Source organism: Ictidomys tridecemlineatus, chromosome 11 (genome assembly GCF_052094955.1).
Source record: "Ictidomys tridecemlineatus isolate mIctTri1 chromosome 11, mIctTri1.hap1, whole genome shotgun sequence".
NCBI lineage: Eukaryota > Metazoa > Chordata > Mammalia > Rodentia > Sciuridae > Ictidomys > Ictidomys tridecemlineatus.
Genome location: NC_135487.1, coordinates 45,651,993 through 45,673,622, shown reverse-complemented (window position 1 = coordinate 45,673,622; position 21,630 = coordinate 45,651,993). Strand labels below are relative to the sequence as shown.

At 39.3% G+C, this 21,630-nt stretch overlaps 1 protein-coding gene across 11 annotated transcripts in view; it reads right to left on the bottom strand.

Moving 5' to 3' along the window:
- Fggy (FGGY carbohydrate kinase domain containing) overlaps positions 1-21,630 on the bottom strand; it is a 400,280-nt gene that overhangs the window by 984 nt on the left and 377,666 nt on the right. For all 11 annotated transcript variants that reach the window (XR_013427818.1, XR_013427819.1, XM_078026357.1 and 8 more), the window contains one exon: positions 4,237-4,298. Coding sequence is in view for 9 of the 11 variants with exons in the window: in XM_078026357.1 (XP_077882483.1) it covers positions 4,237-4,298 (62 nt within the window). In the remaining 2 variants the exon portion in view is untranslated. The remainder of the gene's footprint in view (positions 1-4,236; positions 4,299-21,630) is intronic.

Sequence of the window (21,630 nt, the reverse complement as noted above, 5' to 3'; positions counted from 1 at the left end):
AGTGCTACATGGATTATTTCCATTTCTGAGATAAGGTCATCTTTTTCATGGGGTATAAACAAAATACTATAACTAAAAACCAGCAGAGCTGGAATTCCAAGTCAGATTGGTCTGACTTCAAAGTCTCTGCTGCATGTACCAAAAGGCCCAGGCTTAGCACAGAGCCTTTCACATTCCCAACTTCAGCTACGTGACTAGCCACTGATCTGGTTTAAAACCATAGGCTAACCAGAGATGAGACTGAATGTTTTATCACTCTTATGGATCCTGCACCTAGAAGTCCTGGGTGAACTGCTTTATTCCATTGTGAAACCCCATGAGCACAATGTGTAAGGACTTTCTTGCTGCTGTGCCCTGCCTTCCAGGCATCTGGTCATGGACCTCAATCTCCCTGTCCTCTCTGGCTGACTCTTTGGGTGAGACCTGTCAGAACTGGTGCTGGCTATGAGTCAGATCTCAGAGCAGCTGGAGCTGCTTTGTATCACAATGCTGAAAGGTAACTGTGGCCTGGACAAATATGGCACTTGAAGCCTTGCAACTTTGTCCTTACTCCTTTTCTTGGAGGTACTGACATGGGATAAGGGTTGATAAATCCAGTTCAACGTGGTTTGGTAGATGCTGGGGTATTCCAAAAGGAGTCCTGATGAGGGAGCTCTGGAGGAAGCTTGTGAATTGGAGGAGACAAGCAGTAAGAGAAGCTTTGGATGCACACAGGCTTCTACTTGTCACACATTTCTGCCTTAAGCATTCTGGTAGTGTAGGAGTTGTGATAGGGCCAAACACACAGTTAAGGGGTGGGTGGAGGAGACTCTGAAGCTGGGCTATGAATCTCAGCATGGCCCATGACTTGCTGTGTGACCCAGAGCATGGTACTTAATCCAATTGTGCCTACATTTCCTCTTGTGTAAAAGGGAATAATTACAGGATCTATCTCAAGAGAATTGTTGTGTGAATTAAATGAGGCAATATATGCAAAGCTCTTAGAACAATGCCTGACTCATAATAAGTGCTAGTTGCTACTTTTAAAGTAATTAATAATCTAATATTTTCATCCATCTAGTTATGTAGATATCGCTAAAACCAATTCTATGAGTCTCCAGAAATCAATACTCATAGAATGATTTTTTTAGGGGCAATTTTCTGCTTCTAATGATTCTCTATGATAATATAAATTTTGGACAATACACAACATAATATGGATTTTCTGATTTGGGAAAATGGGACTAAGGTCAGTAATCTTTGCACATACTTTAAGATTTCCAATTTTATATTTATTTTTCTGTGGTGCTATGGATAGAAACTAGGGCCTTTGACATGCTAGGTAAGTGCTCTATCACTGAGTTATCTTACCAGTCCAAGGATTTCCAAATTTAATACCAATGGCTTAGTGACAACTTTGTTCACTGGCCTTATTCTTCATATAGGTAAATCATACAGTGTGTCTTTTTGTGATTATCGTATTTAATTTAGTCTGAACCTCAAAGAATTACCTTCCTCTTTAAGTCTGAATAACATTCTGTTACATGTATATATCATTTTTTGCTTATACATTAATTCACTGATGGACCAGTTGAGTTGTTCTTAAGGCTTTAGAGACTATGAATAATGCTGCTGTAAACAGGGGTATATAGATCTGTCTTCAATATCCTGCTTTCAGTTCTTTTGGACATATACCAAAAGCAGAATTGCTATATCATATGTTAATTCTACTTTCAATTTTTTGGAGAACAGACACATTTGTTTTCATAGCAGCTTTACCATTTTAGGCATAAAGCTTCCAATTTCTCCACATCCTCAACACTTGTTATTTTATTGTTATTGTTGTTTGCAGTAGCTACCCTAATGGGTGTGAGGTGGTATCTTGCATTTTGATTTGCATTTCCCTAATAGTAATGTTGAATAACTTTTCTTGTGCTTATTGGTTATTTATATATTCTTTGGAGGAACGTCCATTCAAGTCCTTTATTCATTTTTGAATTGGGTTGTTTTTGTTGTTGTTGAGTTTTAGGAGTTCTGTATTTTTCTGGATATTACTCCATTATATAATTTATATATAATTATTCAGATATTTTCTTCTATTATGTGGGTTGTCTGTTAATTTTCTTTTTTGTAATGGAGATTGCACTTTACCACTAGACCACATCCTTAGCCCTTTTTAATCTTTTATTTCGAGACAAGGTCTTGCTAAGTTGTTGAGGGCCTCACTAAGTTGATGAGGCCGGCTTTGAACTTGTGATCCTCCTGCCTCAGCTCTGAAGCCACTGGAATTACAGGCATGTGCCACCACACCTGGTGTAAATTTGTTGATAGTCTTTTAATACACATTTTTTTCAAGATACTTTTAAGTGACTGTTCTAAAGTCATGTATAAATTTGTTTTGAGCATAAGGACAAAATTTGGAATCATCCTGAAAAATTGCTAATTGAATTGTAGTCATTAGATTAGACTCTGTGTGATCTAGACTTTTTAAGTCAGATGAATCCACTCTCTTCCAGATTCTCCTGAACTCGGCCAGTTGCTTCTGTGTGGCACAGATCTAAGTAAATGTCCCGTGTAGTTAAATTAATGTGATCGGAAGTGATGAGACAGAAGGAAACGGGTTCCTGCTTTCCATGTGCAAATCTTTGGGCCACCTGAAGATGGTGCTGCAGCACCATGTGTGCCTCCTTCATCGGTGCCCAGTTCACAGCTGCCAGAGAGAAGCCAGATTCTTTCAAAAGAAACACGTAGGGTTTACCAAAAACTTAGAAACAGGCCTCCTTCGAAAGTCTTGAGAGGGTCAGGGAAGAGATGGAGAAGAAAATCCATTTCAAAAAACAAGGGATATTTCAGCCGCCATGAGGAGAACAAAAAGAGGGAGAGCATCCTACATTGGGATGCATTGGGAACTCAGCCTTTTCCATGTTCCTGGGTTGAGCTTCCCCATGGAAGCTCCTCTGAGCCCTCTGCTCCTCTGAGCCCAGAATTTAGAGAGAGGTTTATATTCAGGGGTTTTAATAGCCTGACTCCATCTGAACACAAAAAAGAAAATGAAAAGAAATTGGAACACTTTTCCAGGGACATTTCCAAAACTGTTCAACAACGTGTTTTGGTGGAATCTGTACCTTTGCGTGTCTATTACACTGTGTGGTGAGATTTATGTCTTAACAAAAAATAATTTCCTAAAATTATAAAGGCACTTGCACAACTGTCTTTTTATCTTCAAACTCACTACCAGTGAAATAGAGGTCTTAATAGAGGTCTTTTTCATCTCTAACCTGGATTGTTCAAAAAGCCTTCTCTCTAGTTTACTTCTACCCTTACCCCCTTGAATTGATCCTCTAAGAAGGACCTTTCTAAGATCTGCATCTGACCACCATCTAGCCACCTTTTAAGGTTAAGTATCTCTGTTTTGCCTGTAGCATGAGGCTCACGGTCTTTAGCATAGCCTACTTTGAGCTGACCTCCTCCTCCCATCTCACCTCCTGCCATTCCCCATCTCATATTCTGTGTTGTTGTTTATCGTGACTTCAACATACCATGCTGTTCCATTTTTATATCTTTGCATATGTCATCCCCTCTATCAAGAATGTTCTTCTCTGTCTTGGCCTGTCTACGATTTCTTTTAAGCATTTAATGTCAAATGAGACTTAATCTTTTTCAAAAAGTTTTCCTCACCTTTATAAGGTCACATTCTTTTCTTCTTTGGGCTGTTTTGTCACATGGTAACATTTCTATGGCAGAGCATAGTCCTTTGTTTTGAAAGGACCTATGTGCATAAATCAGATTGTATCTTATTCTCCTCTAAATCATGTTGTTTAACTTAGAGGCTTGAATATAGCAGGGACTCAGTGAATGAATATTGTGGTGACTTGAGATTACAAAACTGATCAAGGTCATTTAAAAGTCCTCAATGTCAAGTGATACAAAGAATGGATGGATGCTTTGAAGGGAGATATAAAAGATGTGTTTTTTTTTTTTTTAAGAACAGAGAAGACCAGATTTGTTGCCAGTGACCCAGAAAAAAAAAATTGGTCTGAGAGTTCAGAAGCTTGCATCAGACAACAGATCTGGCCATACCTAGCTTTGAATTTTAAGTAAGTGAAAGTGACCTTATCTTTCTCGGAGTTAGTTTTCTCAACTATTAAATGAAAGAATTGATTTAGCTAACATTCAAAGTTTATTTCAGATCTGTAATCATAAGCATTTGTATGTTCTCATTATTTAGCACTACACATATAAAAAATATAAACTTACTTCTTATCCTCAAGTCTCGGAAACACAACTTTCCCGACTTTGCTCATTCTTGCCATTGCCTCCTGTTAAATGGGAAACAAAGCAGACAGTTGGGTTGGAAAGCTAAAACCAAAGAGAGGATTGTGACAAGCAATGACATTTGAATTAAAATTCACTTCCCTTTACAATATTCAGTCAATATGATTTTCAACTTGTTTTTCTCTGCCAATAAGAATATGACCCAAGGAATATTAAGGTTAAACCTATGACCACATATCCTGAGCTTAAAAAATAGCTGTGTGTTGAGGCCTCTAGGGCAAACTACCCAGAAAGCCAAGCACCTCTGTGATTGCCTCCAAGGATCAGCATAAGTTACCTTCCCTCCTGACTACCTGGACCCAAGGGCATAAGAAAGTCATATAATCAGCCACTAAGTACATTGCCTGCTTAACTCTTCGATTCACTTTCAGCTCCTTTCCCAATCTATTAAGTTGTGAATACAGATGTGAGACCTCTGGACTGAGTCTAACTGACTTGAGTTCTGGAATGTTACTCCAGGACATTCCTGTTTTTACTGTGGAACACTCAGGTAGGTAGGTAACGGTTCATTGCATCCAGAGGATGTGGTATGGTACATACAGCATTCAGATCACCATAGACTGTGCTGGCTCCATTATGTGGATAAAAATGTTCGTTTTCCTTGGGCAACGCCCAAGGCTATTAAGGTCTTGAGAAAATAAGGAGATATGGCATGAACCCAAACTTTGGAGTCCAATAGAAATGACTCAGGAAGATAGCAAGCAATGGCCTGACAACACTTCACAAAACAGGCCCTGTCTTAGCTACAGCTATTGAACTCTTATTTTAAGGATGCGGTCATTCTGGGCTCATATGTGCCACTTCTTTTTTTTTTTTTTGGTGGAGGGGCAGTGAGAAATACAGGGGATTGAAATCAGGGGCACTCAATCACTGAGCTACATCCCCAGCCCTATATTTTGTATATTATTTAGAGACAGGATCTCACTGAGTTGCTTGGTGCCTCACTTTTGCTGAGGCTGGGGTTTGAACTTGTGACCCTCCTGCCTCAGCCTCCTGAGCTCCTGGGATTACAGGTGTGTGCCACTGCGCCCAGCCACATGTGCCACATCTTATGCCATACATTTATTAATTACTCTCTATGTACCAGATACTGCTAGGGATCCAGATTTGCAAAGGACATAGTTTATTTATTTATTTATTTTTCCCAGAGAAACTCAATACTAGCCAGGGGAGGAAAAAAATGTGAAAAGCTGACTATCATACAAAATGTGAGAACATTTTGTATGACTTCAAAACATATACAAGTGTTTGTATATGTTTGTATATGAGAAAACTAACTCCGAGAAAGATAAGGTCACTTTCACTTACTTAAAATTCAAAATGAAGTCATTTTGTATGACTTCAAAACATATACAAGTGTCCTCGGACCATCTTGCCATGTTATTTTGATTGACTGGTTTGTATACCATTAATTGCCTTCTGATGTGCCATGCCTATACTGGTTTACATGTTCGTTTTCTTGTCCTTACTGAAATGTAAACACAAAGGAGGGACTTGGTCTGCTTATTGCTGAATCTCAGCACCTTCTGCATAGTCAATAAGCCCTTTCATGCGCCCAGCACAGCACTCCACACATGAAACATGGAGAGGCACGCTGCATAGCCTTCCTTCCATCAAGGAGCTCACTATAGAAAGGAAAAGGGGCTGTGATCAAAAGAGAGTAGTATAAGCACTATGCTAGACGTGAATAGAATTCTTTTTGATAATTACTCAAGGAAACCCGATTCCTTTTAATCTGCTAATTTCCACAGTTTTTCAATGCTCTGCCAATTCTTCTGCAAGGACAACATGAACAATCTGGACTGGTTATCTGGGTTCCCAGCCCTCAAAGGATGAGAAAGTGCTGAGTGGAATATCAGAACTGCTAAGGGTAGCAAGAACATTGAAAGCAGGAAGAAATGACAGAGATATAAAAAATGAGAGAAAAACTATTAACAAGAAAACCAGAGACAAGACACAAATAAACAAACAAAATGGCTGCCTAGAGTCATCACAGTGAGCAGGCAAGGACATTTTATTAGGCTGCTTCTGCTCCACTTAAGGCTAGGTTAAGAGCTCTGCTCAGCCCATCATATCAGAACATTTTCCTTCACAGGCTAAGTTCTGACTTCCTTAAAACAAGACCGACATGTTGCTGAGGTGTCCTCCACAATGGCCAGCACTAGCTTTGCCACTCATTCTCATTTTATTCTTGCTTCTTCCTCTGCTGGGCTTCTGAGGGGACCCTAACCTTCTTTTACCACCTCTGAATCTTGAAAATGCCCTGGGAGCACACCCCTCCTGGTTTTGCTTGGGTTCCAGACTTGAGACAACATTCCAGGATTGCCTTCATGGGTGGGATCCAGGAAACTTGTATTAAAGAAGGTACTCTGTAAATGTTATTTTCCTTGCTACTGTAACAGATGTGTGGACAAATGGCAGACATCAGGGAATTCCCTCTTCCTTCTTCACATTACCTTTGCTTGCTTTAAAAATAAATTATTGAGAAACGAATGTTCAAAATAGAGATTTAGAAGATTTAAAAGGAGTTTATTTTGTTTCTGAAAAATAATCCATTTAAAAGTTAAACTTAGGTTAGGCTCCCTGTCCACGGAAGACTTCTCTGACTCATCCTCATTGCCTGCCTGCCCCCTAGATTGAGCTATTTGCTCCCACAGCAACTTGTGCCTCCATCTTTATGACATGGTGCCATAATTTTCTGTTAACACATCAGTCTCCCCAACTAGACTATGAGTTCCTTAAGGCAGGAATTGTTATAATTATTTTCACTGCCAAACTCAGCATCTGGCATATCACATGCACTCAGGGAATGTTGATGGAATGAATGAACTGAAGGATAATACACGTGACAGAATGTTAAAATGGAAGTTTTGGCTGAGATCTAAAGATGACAGATATAAGATACCCCAGTGAGCTGGAAACAGACCACCCTGAAGAATTTGTAGAAAGAGTTGTTGAAGACCTGTAAATCAACTTTCTGAAATCTTTCATCCATGTGGAAGATCAACAAGACGGAGTCTCAGGAGGGAGTTGTTGATGGACTGTGCATCAGGCCTCTTCCAGAGCAAGGTGTCAGGGGAGGTCTTCTCTTCATGAGTTAAGGCAGTAGGGCTCCACTGAAACCAAAGGAGACCTGGGTGCAGGTCCTTATGGTTGTGGTGCACAGTGGACTGTGAGCAATTCCTGCTGGGAAGATGGGCAGGCTGGCAGCTTCCATGAGGAAGTGAAGGATGGATTGCACTGGGATCAGCCAACATTGCCACAGCCTGTCCCAAAGGCATGGCTATTTCCAACAGACCTCTTGGGCCTACATGTGAGAGGACTATCTTGAGTTGTCTTAGATCCTGTCCACTATGGCCACTTATGGAGGCTGGAGGTGAACTACAGGATTTCCAAGGAATTCAAAATAAGCCATTTGCTGGAATACAAGGACAGAGACACTGCAGATGACAGGCTTTCTGAGATAGAGGGTCTCCAAAAAATTCTACAATAGAGGCTTCTGAGACCAATCTGATCAGAGCAACCACTTCTCATTTGTGCAAAGCCCAGCTGGGGAAATTGGGAGACATCTTAACTTTATTTTCATATATTCCTTGATATTTGAATTTCTGAATTTTGGCTATGACTTACAATTTAAAGCGTCCATAAAATCTTTATTCCCTAAGTGACTTTGTTCTTATCTAGGAAGATAATGGAATTACTGGAATTTTTAACAAGGACAGGGAAAAGCTAGCTCTATTGCACAAATAAATAGGCGCAATGAGGGCAAAAATAAGGTTGTTTTTCAACTGTCTCAAGAATAGTGGGAATTGTGCCACACAAGTTTTTGTTTTACCAAAGCCACTAAAGGCAAGTTACACATGCATAATAAAGGCTGGATGAAAATAAATTGAAATGTTAATAATTTCAAGAGCCATGGGTAACAATTTTTTTCTTATCAACTTTAAAAAATTTTTCTGCAGTGGCATATATTGATTTTATTGTTGTAAAAGATACAAATATAACACATCACATTAAAAAAAATGTTATGCTTACAAAGGTAGTCAAACTGGTGCAGGTTTCTCTTCCCCTTCTTTGTCTTCGAAAGGCTGTTGCGGGCACCTGAGGCAATATGGAGAATGCCCGAGAACCAGCCCTGTCATCACAGACTCTGCTGAGTTTTCCAATTTCTCCAGATAATTAACACAAAACTGAAACCTCATGAACACACTGGCTGTATTAAGTCTGAAAATTACCACAGCATAACAATATGAACTTATTATGGAAATGCTGGTCCATGCTAAATATAGTCACCCCCACAATATATTTCTGTTCAGAGGGGTTTATTTGAAGTTGGACTCCAAATTAATACTTTCTGTCAGCAGGCAGGGGCCGGACAATCTTAATTTGCAGCACGCTACCCTCTTTGTTTGAGTCTAGACGGCACAATGAATAGAGTGACTTTTCTTTTTCCTTTTTGCCCACACAATGAAAGCTTTTTAAAAACAAAAATATTTTGTAAAATAGCATTTTAATCACTTCTTTTCTTTCTCTCTGTAAGGCAAAGCTATAAATAAACCATGAAAGTTCACATTTGATTGTCACTTCTGAAACCAAGTGAAGGGCTTCTATAAGGAAAAAAATGGGGTCCCTGTAGCTGCCCATGAAAGCCCTCATTCATGTGGTTTGACCTTCCCTGGTGTGTCAAGGCAGAGACACAAGTCAGCACGCTCTGCTCACCAATTCTCTGGAGGCAGCACTGGCAAGCGCCAGGCCTCATTGTAGGCAGGGGAAACACCCAGTTCTCATGTGTTATAGCCCTTTGGGGAAATACCAAAGAGCTCTGGACCACATATAGACGTGAGTTATCAGGAAAGACAGGGCAAAGGAAGGAAGGGGATCTCCAGCAACCTTGGAGAAGATGTGGATAATTGAGTGGTAGACATACTGATGTTGGTAATCTGGAGAGCAGGAGATATGGTACCTTCTCTCCTAACCTGGGAAACCATGGCCTTAACCTCTGAGGAAGCCTGCCACATAGTCTAGATTTAGGCACCAATGGGCACTGTAAGACTACTAGTGTCTATAATTATGATCTGCAGGGGAGAATACATTAGGACCTGGTGTTGGGAGCTAGCTATATGTGAACTCTTATGAAGAGGAACTATGCCATGTGGCAGAATGCCTGGCAATGTCAAAGCACCCACAGGTGCTTGGTTACTATCTGTGAGTTGCTGAATGACAGGGTGATGACTTTCATAACAGAGGCAAAGTGAGATCATCAAAGCCAGCATTTCCTGAAAGGCACATGCTCCTAGAAAGTGCTGAAGATAATCCACTAGGATTCTGGAGGAAAAAAAAATGGAAGCACTAGTTATTTGATTTTTGACCTAGGGAAACTTATTAAGCTTTACCAGAATTCAGTATGTGGATTGGCATCAGATTCCTTCAATTGGGTCATACATTAGACTGTCATGAAGCATGTAAGGTATGTGAGGTGCCCCAGGACCAAGGGACAACTGTATGGTGCTTCCTGAGTGTCCTCTGCTTCCAGGATTTGCTAGGTGCTGTCATTTAAATATTCTAGGTCCATGGATTTAAAGGTATTATCTAGTTTTATGTAAACTAATCTTCCCCAATTGGGCAAGCAACTGAAAAGGATTCAGTCAATGGATTGTAGGTAATGGTAATAATTTGGATTCAAGCAAAGAAGCAAATTGTGACATTATATTCAGCACTTGCTCTTCATATTACAAGGTAAAAACAACAAACATCTAGTCAGGTGAGGCAAGAATTGCAAAAAAAAAATATTGGGAAGATTGCTTGAGATATGGATACATAGGCACAGACAAAATATTTTAGCAATCACCAAAAATCATTTAGAAATCATTAAAAACACACCTGGCCACAGAAAAAATAGTAGACCTTTAGATATTGCATAATGTTACTATGATACCACATGATAGGCAAACACATTTAAAATGTTTTTGTTTCATCTGTATTTGGCCTGTTATACAGAGTATCTACAAGCACAGAATATTTCATTCTTTAACATCTTTTTGTTGTCAATGAAACTATCTTATTTATTATTTAAGTATTTGTTGGTTTATTTATTTATTTATATGTGGTGCTGAGAATTGAACCCCGTGCCTCATGAATGCTAGGCGAGCTCTCCCACCACTAAGCCACCACCCCAGCCCAATATTTTGTTTTTATATTAATAAGTTTCCATATGTTGAGGATGCATGTTTGAATGTTTCTTAGCTGATGGGATCTAGGTGGCATAATGTGGTGTATGGTACTGTCATATGCAGTTCCTCAACACTCAGACACCATGGCCGTTGCTGTTTCAGTCAAACTTTCTCAGTCATTTACTCTTTGCTGAGCATTGTTCTACTTGATTTATGTATGTGACCTTTTTAACCCTTGGTTAAATGGCAGATATTATCAGCTATCCTCACGTTGTGAATGATAGAACTGAACAGAGGGTCTAAGCAATTTTCCTAAGATCAGAAAGCCAATTTGTAGGAAAGCCAGAATTAAAGCTGGTTCAGGCTCCAGGCCATTGCTTAGCCCCACACAGACACAATGGTGTATCATCCCTCCCCACACTAATGAAAAATGTCTGATCCTTGAGTCCTCCACGCTTGAGTTCTGCTGTTTATTAGCTGTGTGTGATTGCTTTGAGTGTGTGTGTGTCTCACATGCATTAATACAGGACACTGTACTTTTTTTCATAGATGCTGACACACAGTTCTGAAATACATGAATCTGCCTTCTTGAGGAACTCTGACTCATTTTACTGGAAAAACAAGTTCATGTGCTAATGTGTGGGCTGAGGCACATGACCCCTCCATAGAAAAACAGAAAATATAGCAATGTGATTTTCGTCCAACAAGCACTGAAAAATGGATAATTGTTCTTTTATTTCTTTTTTTTGTTTTGTTTTTTGACACAGTCATTTCTTGACCTGCACCTGGCATTCTGTATAACCCCAATGCATTGGAAAGGATAATGTCAACTGAGAAGCAGGAAGGGATAAGAAAAAAGAGTAGGAGAGGTCTTCGTCATTCATCATGATACACAGACTGCTCCTCATCTCTCACTCTAAATATATCTATCACACATATGCATTTATATATCTTGCTTTTAGTGTTGATTATATGAGTGTGCACATCAAAATTCATCAAATTGTACATTTGATATCCATGTATTTCATGTTATGAATACTATATCTCAGTTTTAAATCTGTAACAAGAAGAGAGAAACACTGTATGTGTGTCCCTGTGTGTTATTATATTTATATTTTATTTTCAATTATGAAAGGTCTACCAAATGGGCATAGAACAGTTTTAGATGCACAGTTTTCTGATTCTGACGCTAAACTGCATCTCCAAGTAGTCTCCGGTTAATCTCTCTTTTTTTTTTTTATATTTATTTTTTTAGATGTAGTTGGACACAATATCTTTATTTATTTATTTTTATGTGGTGCTGGGGATCGAACCCAGGGCTTTACCCGTGCTAGGTGGGCGCTCTACCGCTGAGCCACAACCCCAGCCCCTCTGGTTAATCTCTTAATCATAAAAGAGGGAAGGTGTGGAGGTCTCTAATCATATAGGAAATGGAGCAGATAGTAGGACAATACTACATTCTAGAGACAAATGGGGTTGGATCTGGGTGCTATTGCATTTCAGATAGTGAACGAAGCTTTAGTTTTCATCTACAAAGTGGGAGTAATAATATCTGTTCACAGCATTGTTGAAAGTCCCAACAATCAACTCTCTGGCCAATGCCTCCTAACTGGACTCCTGACTTTTCACTTGGGTCCCCTTTATAACAGTTATGCCCAGTCAGAATGAGTTTTCAGAAATAGAGTGTGGTGATTAAAATAATAAGACTCTCACAGACTGCCAGAGTTTGGGATTGGGCTTTACACTGACTAGTTGTCTGAATGGGATCAAGCAGGTTCCTTGCTTTCTTTATGGCTGTTTCCTGATATGGGAATGGGGTGAACAATAGCATTCCCCTCGAAGGCTTGCTATGAGGATCACAGGAGTGATTTGACAGGAGGCACTCAGAATAGTGCTAGCAGACAGTAGGTGCTCCATAAACCTTTCATATTTGTTATTCTGCTTATATGCAAGCTCCGTGAGGTCAGAGGTTTTAATTTGGTTCATTCACTGCATTAAAAACTTTTCCTGGCTAGAACATGCAATCCATCAATATTGGTCAAATGAACCAATGCATGAGTTTAAATTAATTTTTTTCCCTCTGGGCTATTTTCACCCACAAGAGTTTTAATACAAAATATGTGGGGTTTTCTTTCATACCAACCAATTCTCCAACTCAAGACACTGACTTGTATCTTAAAATTCAACTCAATTCTCACACTCACTACCTGGAGTTAGGGTCAGAGTTTACACACCAAGGGTTCAGTCCCCACTAGACCCTTTACTTCAGATGCTAGTCATAAGTCTGGGCATTCTGACTGACTATAAATTGGGGGTTCTGCTACTTGCTACTCCTTCAGGTTTGATAATTTGCTAGAATGGGCTCACAGAACTCAGGAAAACAACTTACTTCTACTGCCCATTCATTATGAGGTATACAATTCACGAGGAGTCAAATGGAAGGGTTGTATAGGACAAAGCATGGGGTGGGAGGTGCAGTGAGTCTCAGGCCCTCTCCAGGCCTCTACCTGGCAGCACCTCCATGTGTTCCCTAACCTAGAAGCCACTGGAACCCCATCATTCAGGAGTTGTTATGGAGGTTTCATATACAGGCACAATTTACTAAATCAATGCCCTTTGGTGCCACAATCTTTAGACCCTCTTCCTCTTGGAAGGTCGAAGTGTTGGGGCTGAAAGTTTCAACTCTCTGTCATGCCTTAGTCTTTCTGGTCACCAGTTTCTTCTGAAGCTATATAAGGGATCCTAGCCTTGGTTATCTTATTAACACACAAAAAGACATTACTCTGGAGAGTCTAAAGGTTTAAGGAACTTTGGTTTTTAGGAGCCAAAGTTTTTTTTCAAATGCCAGGAATCAGGAACAAAGACCAAACATTTGTTTTTCAATACATCACAGTATCTTCCCCTTCTAAAAACTGCAATAGACTCCAATTGCTTTTTTTGGTGGGGGTGGGATGGGCAACAGGGTCACACTGTTGCTCAGGCTGGCCTCCAGAACTCTCAGTCTTCCTACATGAGACTCCAATATAGCTGGAATTATAGGCATGTCCCCTCACCCCCCTACCCCACCCCCAGCTAGACTCCATTGGCTTTTGAATGAAACTTAGAATTTGTAGAACTTCAAGATGAAACTAGATGCCCAGTCTCCAGCCTCTCATTTCATGCCCAGCTCCCTGGGTCACCATCCTGAAAACATGGCCATTTTGCTATTGACTGAACATGCCATATTTGCTACTGCCTGAGCCCCTCCTCCTCTCTCAGGGATGCTCTTCTGGACCTCCCACATATTTGTTTTTGTATGATTTATTTCCTCTTCAAATATACTCTCTAAAAGACTGCCCTTGGCCACTCTGAGCTGAGACATTCTACTACTCCAAAACACCAGAGGTCACATCGTCTCATTTTCTTATCTTTATAACCATTCACAGCATATAGCATCATCTGAAATTAATTTATTTGTTTACTGTCTATCTCCTCCTCTGTGGCCCTCACCTCTGTTCCTGCCTCCCGAATCTAAGTACCAGGCAAGCAGAGTTTTTGGCTTTCTTCTTCTCTGATGAATCCCTAATTTAGCAGGGCACTAAACATTAGCTTTCAGAATAAATTTATTGGATACCAGTTTTATGCAAAGTACCATCTTTTTATATTTTGCTTCATTTGATCCTTACAAGCACTCTGAGGAAAGTCTGATCTAAGCCCAAAATGAGGAAACAGAGGCTTGGAGAGGTTAAGTAATTTGTCTAAGCTAGTGAAGGCTAGTCCAGGATTTGAAAATTGCTTTAACTCATTGATATGATTAAGTCCATTCTTGAGGATCTCACTATCAGTAGGTAGATTTCTAGCTTCAGTGTATGACAGCTTACTTTCATCTGATGACTTTGGGACCCTGTGAAACTAAAAGCTTGCTTTCTCCACTGTCAAAGACAATCGTAGTCATTATACTGTGCTTACAAAGATAGGAAGGTAGATTCATTGATGTATAGAAAGACTGTTCAGATTACTTTTTGAAACAAAATTACTGCCAGCTGTATGACCCTGAGCAAGACCCTTTCCCTCCCTGGGACTCACTTGCCTTATCAGTAGAATGAGGGGGTTGGATTAAATTATTGCCGAAGTCTTTGCCAGCTGTGCAATCTGTTGTGTTGGCTGCATGCACATGTGGTTTTTGATTAACTCTCAGTTGGCAAGTAACTCCTGACTCCCAATAGTACACTTTATGAAGGTTTTACTAGGTCCAGTCTGACAGGGCTACATTGGTCTCCCCAGCAAGGTGCAGTTTCACTCCAATTGAACCACAGGCCAATACAGCACAGGAGAGTTGTGCTCTGATAGGTAAGACAACTTACTTCTGTTGTGAGATTTTTAGGATGGGGATTCTAATATGTGGCCTGACTGCTAAGAGCAAGGTGGAAATATAAATAGTGAGCAAGTATCCATCCTATTTAGATGAACTTGACTCACTTCTTAGGAATTTTCTAAATGCAAAATAAATAAATTAATTAAATTAAATCAAGCTTCTTGCTAAAAGCATCAGATTATGGATTTAAAAAACTGCAAACCAACACCCATCTAGTCATTCCATGGTTAACTGATATAGAAAATGATCCTGCTGAAATATTTGACAGAGAGGTATAGTAGAAACAATAATATTAATAACAAAAAATCATCAATGACAATAATACCAGCTAGTATTTATTGGATACATACATAGTTAGCACTACATTAAACACTTCGTGTACTTTATTAAAGGTGAAGAAGACATAGAGCCCTAGAATCTATATTCCTACCCATTTACTGTGGAACAAGGATTTTGCTGATACATAGACCACAACCTAAATCCTGGCTCTTCCTTTTTTTTTTTTTAAAAACTGGGGACTGAACTTGAACTTGAACATATCATTGCATATTTTATTTTGAGATAAGGTTTGCCAAAGTTGCTTAGGGACTCCCTAAGTTGTTGAAGCCTGCCTCAACCTCCTCAGTCACTGAAATTATAGGTATGTGCCAGAGAATTTGGCTTCTGCCATTTAACATTCTGAGCCTCAGTTTCCTCATTTTAAGAATGAGAATTTTAATATGTATTTCATAGGCTTGTTATATAGGCTAAATGCTTAAAAGTATAGATATTATTATTATTATTTTATTCATTGACTAAAGTAAACTTTATTTCCCAAACACTTAATGAAAGGTTTGAATTGCCATGTTATATGTGTTTCAGGTAGGTGAGGTGGGTGAACTGCAGAAGGTGTGGGCTGTCAATATTCTCATGGTTCCTCATTATTATTTCCAGACAAATAAAAAAGCTTGTTCCTCTGAGCTTTATGCCACCTAATGATAGAGATACAATGACACATACCTGCATCTCATGCTATCACCCGTCAGCCTCTTGCTTACATCTCTATGTTAAATGAGGCTAAGGATTCTAGATCGCATCCTCCTGGTTTATCATTATCATGGAAGATTTCAGGATCTGTTTATAAGACCCATCTAATGTTCCAGAATTATGATTTCAAAATGTTTTCAACTCAGTAAAACTTCCTCTCAGCTTTACTTCAACATTCACTCCCACAGCCATACTCCGAAACTTTCATCTACGGAGACTGCTGTACATTGCCATGTACTAATAGCCACTTTCTGATTTTAATTGCCCATCAGTCCAGTTCTTTCATTTGCACCATCATTCTTACCAAGTGTCCTTCTCTACCTCATGGCAATTCTGGATAGCTTCCTTTTCTTTTAATCCATATTCTCTGTTTGGCACTATCTTCTTTCATGGCTCGCTTAGAATCCTTCATCTATTATGCCAACACACCTTTATCAACAAGAATCACCACAATACTCTATTTTTGCTAAATTCAATGGTACCTCCTAATCCACAGAGACCAGTTAGCCAGGATAAGCCTCATTTATGGCTTTAAAGGAGAAATTTTGCTTTGGATGTAGCAGGCCAATGGGAGATTACAACTAGAGAAAATGAAACATCTTGAATGGTCTCAGGGTCTGACCCTCTTATAAAGTTATATTGCTTACTTCAAAGTTAATTCCTTACTAGGAAGACTTTTTAAAATATTTATTTCTTATTGTAGTTGGACACAATACCTTTATTTTATTTATTTATTTTTATGTGGTGCTGAGGATCAAACCCAGGGCCTTGCATGTGCTAGGAAAGCTCTCTACTGCTGAGCCACAACCCCAGCCCCACTAGGAAGACTTCTTAGCCAGCAGATCAGAAAATATAATTGGCAGTAAAATATCAAAACTTGTTATGATATTAACATAGTGATCAATGTTTGAACTGCAAGGGGTAATTGGTCAGGTCAACTGCTTGGTGTTTAGGCAGATGAATAACAAAACCATCTGAGATGGATGGATGCATCTATTTCTCTATGCTCTATAAAGTTCCCAACTTTTGGATCATCAACTCTTTGAGCCAGAGCCATATTGGTGGTGGAACCTGGACACACTGACCTGCCTTTGGATAGGCCTTAGTTAGATTAGTTTGCAATATATAATCCTTTGGGCCAAGCCAGAATTCACCCCAAACCAATCTCAGGAAGAAATTGAGCAAAGAAGTTAAATCTGAAGCCAGGAGTTGGGTGGAACCAAAGCACCAAAGCAAGAAAAGAGCTGGAAGGAAAGCAGGAAGTTATCAGGAGAGGGAAAGAGCAGAGGCCGATGGGAGAGAGCAGAGGCTGGGTGGAGAGAGTAGAGGCCAAGTGGAGAGAGGAAGAAGCAAGGAGGGAAAGCCAAGGATAAATCCCTGCTGTGTCCTACTACACTAGTTTGTAGTCTTTTCTATTTCCACACTCTCCTGGCTCCCCTCTATCTTATTAATGAGCAGAGTAGAATAAATGTCTTTTCACTTGTATGTTTCCTTCAGTGTACAGTGAGATGTAGAGGTCATTTACTTTATCTGTATTCCAAACAATTGATATAAATAATATAACAATGCCATAAATACACGTTGAGAGAATGAAGAAACAAAGGATTAAATGGTTTAATGGACTGATGAATAACTCAGGGATGGGACCCAGGGCAAGTGTATAAAGTAACACTTGGATCTCCCATAGTTGTGCCTTTCAGTATTTCCTAAGTGTCAGGCAATTAAGACCATAGTCTCTAGACTGCCTAGATTTAAACCTTGGCTCTTCCATTGGCTAACTGAACAGCTTGGACAATTTACTAACTTCTTTGTGCTTCAGTTTACTCATCTATAAACTAGATATAATAGAAACAATTACTAATGCAGTTGTTAAGGGAAAACAGGATATGCACAAAAACTATTAAAGTTAGTGCCTGTCACAAAGTAATAGCCAAAAAAGTGAGCTATTTTTATCCTAATACTTACTATATCCATCTTTCCCCTGGCACTACACAGGATCTTATAATGTTCTCCTGAGTGCTACTATTTATAGGCAGCACTTCCTAATCTTCTGCTGCATGTGACATGCTGCCTGGGTAGGGGAGTGATAAAGAGTATAGAATGCAGGAGCCATACAACACACACCAGCTGATGCCTCTGGTTAATGAGGGGAAGGAAGACGAACAATGAGCAGAAAGAAGGTTGTAGACAATAAAATTCATAGGGTGTACTAGGTTTAGAAATATGAAGTTTATTTTTAGGTTGGACTTCCAGGCCTTTGACATAAAACAAAGAAAGAAAACAATAATGTCTGCCATGTTTACAAACACAAGCTTGCTTTGGCTTTCACAAGACAGGGAATTCAGTCTGCTTTCTTCTGGATGCCATATTATAGACAGGCACATGATGTGCTAGAAAAATAAAAAAACTGATCTGGAAATCAGAAGGCTCCAGGACTGTCTTAATCTTAGTTTGGTGTCTGTTATTTTGGATAAGTGGCTTCCTTTCTTTAGATTCCAGTTTCCTCTTCTCCCCAAATGGGAAGTTTGAGCCATTTAATGTTAGTTTTATTGTTCAACAAATAGTTACTAAATATTTATTGTGTGCCAGACATTGTCCTGGGCATGATAGATATATTAGGCAACCAGATCTCTCTGATTCCTGCTGTCATAGGGTTTGGAGTCTACTGGATAAACACAAATGCTATGGGAGAGTGTAAGAAGGAGTTGAATCTAGAAAGGGAGCTTACAGAACTTGAAAAGGATTTGGACACGTTAAAAAAAAAGTGATGATGAAGGTTCCTGTAGGCTGAAAGAAATGCAAACTTAAAGGCTTCAAGTCAAGATTATATGACAATCAGAGGACTAGAAGAGTCCGGGATGGCTAGAGTGGACAGAATGAAGGGAAAGACTGATAAGAGATGAAGCTATAAATGAAGGCAGAGTGAGGCTTTTGGATGACATTTTAAATTTTATTAAAGCTTTTTGACATTATACCAAATATCAAAAGGGAGACATTGGAGAGTTTTAAGCAAGAGTTATCCTATTTGTATTTGCAAAAGCTCACTCTGGCTGAATGTAGGAAAAGGATTAGAGAATGGTAAAAGTGGAGGCAAACCATTTGAAAGGACCTTGGAACAGTCCAGGTGAGATATGAGGGTGACTTGGGCTACTGCTCACTGGAATTAGCAAAGCAGAAGATTCAAGGGACATGAGATGTAGTTTAGAATGATATTGTGAGAGAGAAGACAGGGAAAGAGAGGGCGGGTTCTGCATGGCTTTGAGGTTCTGTCAAGACTGATGAAGTAGATGTGATGCCATTAACAGACAGTGCCATGTACTGGGGTAGTGCCAGTTTTGCAGGCAAAGGTGGAGATGCTGAGTTCAGATTTTAAAATGTTTAAATTGAGATACTCATGAGTCCTTTAAGTGGAGGAGTTATGTAGATATCTGTGGAACTGTTGGCATATGAATAGTAAATAAATTTTGGAAGTGATTGAGATGGACAGAATCCTGAAGACCACCATTTAATATTGGGCAGAAGAGAAAGGGGGAGCTCTCAAGGGAATTTGGAAAGATATAGTCAGAGCAACAGGAGAAAAATTTAAGAAAGTCCATTGCCAGTAGAAGGGTCTTTTGATGAAGAGAATACTCCACTTTGCAAAATGCTACCAAGGGTAAAGAAAGGATTGAAAAGCCCTTTGGACTGGCAATGCCCTAGGTTGGCATTAATGACCTAAGTTACCTTGACCTTGGTAGAATTCTGGGAGTGGAATCCTTGGTGAAGGAAGTGAGCATGCTGGTGAGAAAATCAAGATACTAAGGAGACACAACTTATGCAACATTTTTGGCTGAGAGAGGCAGTAATTGAAGGGCTTCATAGTAGCAGTAGTTTTATTTTTAAGGTGGGAGAGTTTATGGAAATGCAATCCAACAGAAATAATAGATGCATAAGTCATTTAAAAATTTTTAGTAGTCACTTTTTAAAAGTTTAAAACATCCCTGGTGAGTTTAATTTTATTTAACCTATTATGTCCAAAACATTACAAGTTTACCAAGTAATCAATACAAAAATTATTAATGAGATATTTCACATTTTTTATACTAAGTCTTTGAAATTTGGTGTGTGTTTCACACATTTTGATTTGGAGCAGTGATTTAGTCAGTTTTTTTTTCTTTTCTTTTTGTTGTTGTTCCGTGACCAAAAGACCTAGTTAGAGGAGGAAAATTTGGAGAACAATTAGAGGAGGAAAAGTTGGCTCATTGTTTTGAGGTCAACTCTGTACCTCTGGGTCCAAGGTGAGTCAGAACATATGGTGGAAGGTTTGGTGGAGGAAAACAGCTCAGGATGTGGCAACAGGGAAGCACAAAGTGAGAGCTTTATTCAACAGGGATAAAATATAAACCCCAAAGGCATGCCTCTAGATCTACCTCCTCTAGCTACATCTTACATACCTATAGTTAATATTTAGTTAATCCATATAAATGGATTAATCCACTGATAAGGTTATAACTCTCATAATCTAGTTATTTCACCTCTGAACATTCTTGAATTATCTCACAATGAGCTTTGGGGGTTTATCCAAACTGGAACAACTAGTCACATCTTAAGGGGTCAATAATCACATTTGACTAGTGGCTACTGTATTGGATAGCACAGGCCAAGGGCAATATTTAAATGCTGATGAGCAGGAGGTAGTGTTGAAGGATAGCCTAAACACACAGGACTGACAGAGGATAATGGATTGAGTGGCATGTCAGAAGCAGTGGAAGACAAAGGAGCCTTTGAAAATAGGTGTGACAAATCTTCCTCTATAACAAATGTGAAGGAGAAAAAGAAATGGTTATGAGAAGTGTGCTGAAGAATGTACAACTGACCCTATCAAAAAATAAATAGACCTAATATGTAAAATTTATCAATTTATGTGTTGCAAACACTTCCAATGTAGACATTTTTGAGTTAATAATGCAATGGTACTGAATGTGGGCTGGGCAGAGATGTACACAGTCTACCCTTGTCAGCCAGGAAGAGCCAGTTCCAGCATGCTACTGGGTAAAAAAAAAAAAAAAAAAAGCTAGAAGATTTGATGGCAATTGTCTTAGTCTGCTTGTGTTACTATGTCAGAATACCATAGGCTGGATAATTTATAAACAATAGGTTATTTGTTTTTAGAGTTATGGAGGTTGGGAACTCTATGATTAATGAGCTGCATCGGGCAAGGGTCTTCTTGCTTCATTATCCCTTGCAGAAGGTGGAAGGGCAAGGCAGCAAGCGTGAGAAATGGAAAGGGATCAGACTCATCAGAAACCGTCTTCTGTAGCTACTTCCTCCCTCCCTTAATAACCCATCCATGAGGGCTATTCCTAACCACTTCTTAAAGATTCTCTCTCTCAACACAGCTACATTAGGGATTGAGTTTCACATGAAAACATGAGTTCTTGGGGGCACATTCAAACCCTAACAGTGGGTGTCTTTCTAATGCCTTTAAATTTCTTTTTGGGTCAGTTTGTGTTGAGACTAAGAGTTCCTCTGTGAGAGGAAAGATGGGTGGGAATTGGGACAATCTGACGTAAGTATGTGGAAAATGGGAAATTAAGCAACATTATAAAATGGTCAGGTTCCGTCAGAAACAGATGGGCACTCATACTGGATAACTGAAGCAAGTTATTTAATAAAGTATTGGAGGGAAACAGTTGGATTTAGGGAAGAAACAAGTTCTGGATGACAAGCAACACCACTAGCCATCAATACCTCTTAGCTTGAAGAAATAAATGGAGAATGGATAGG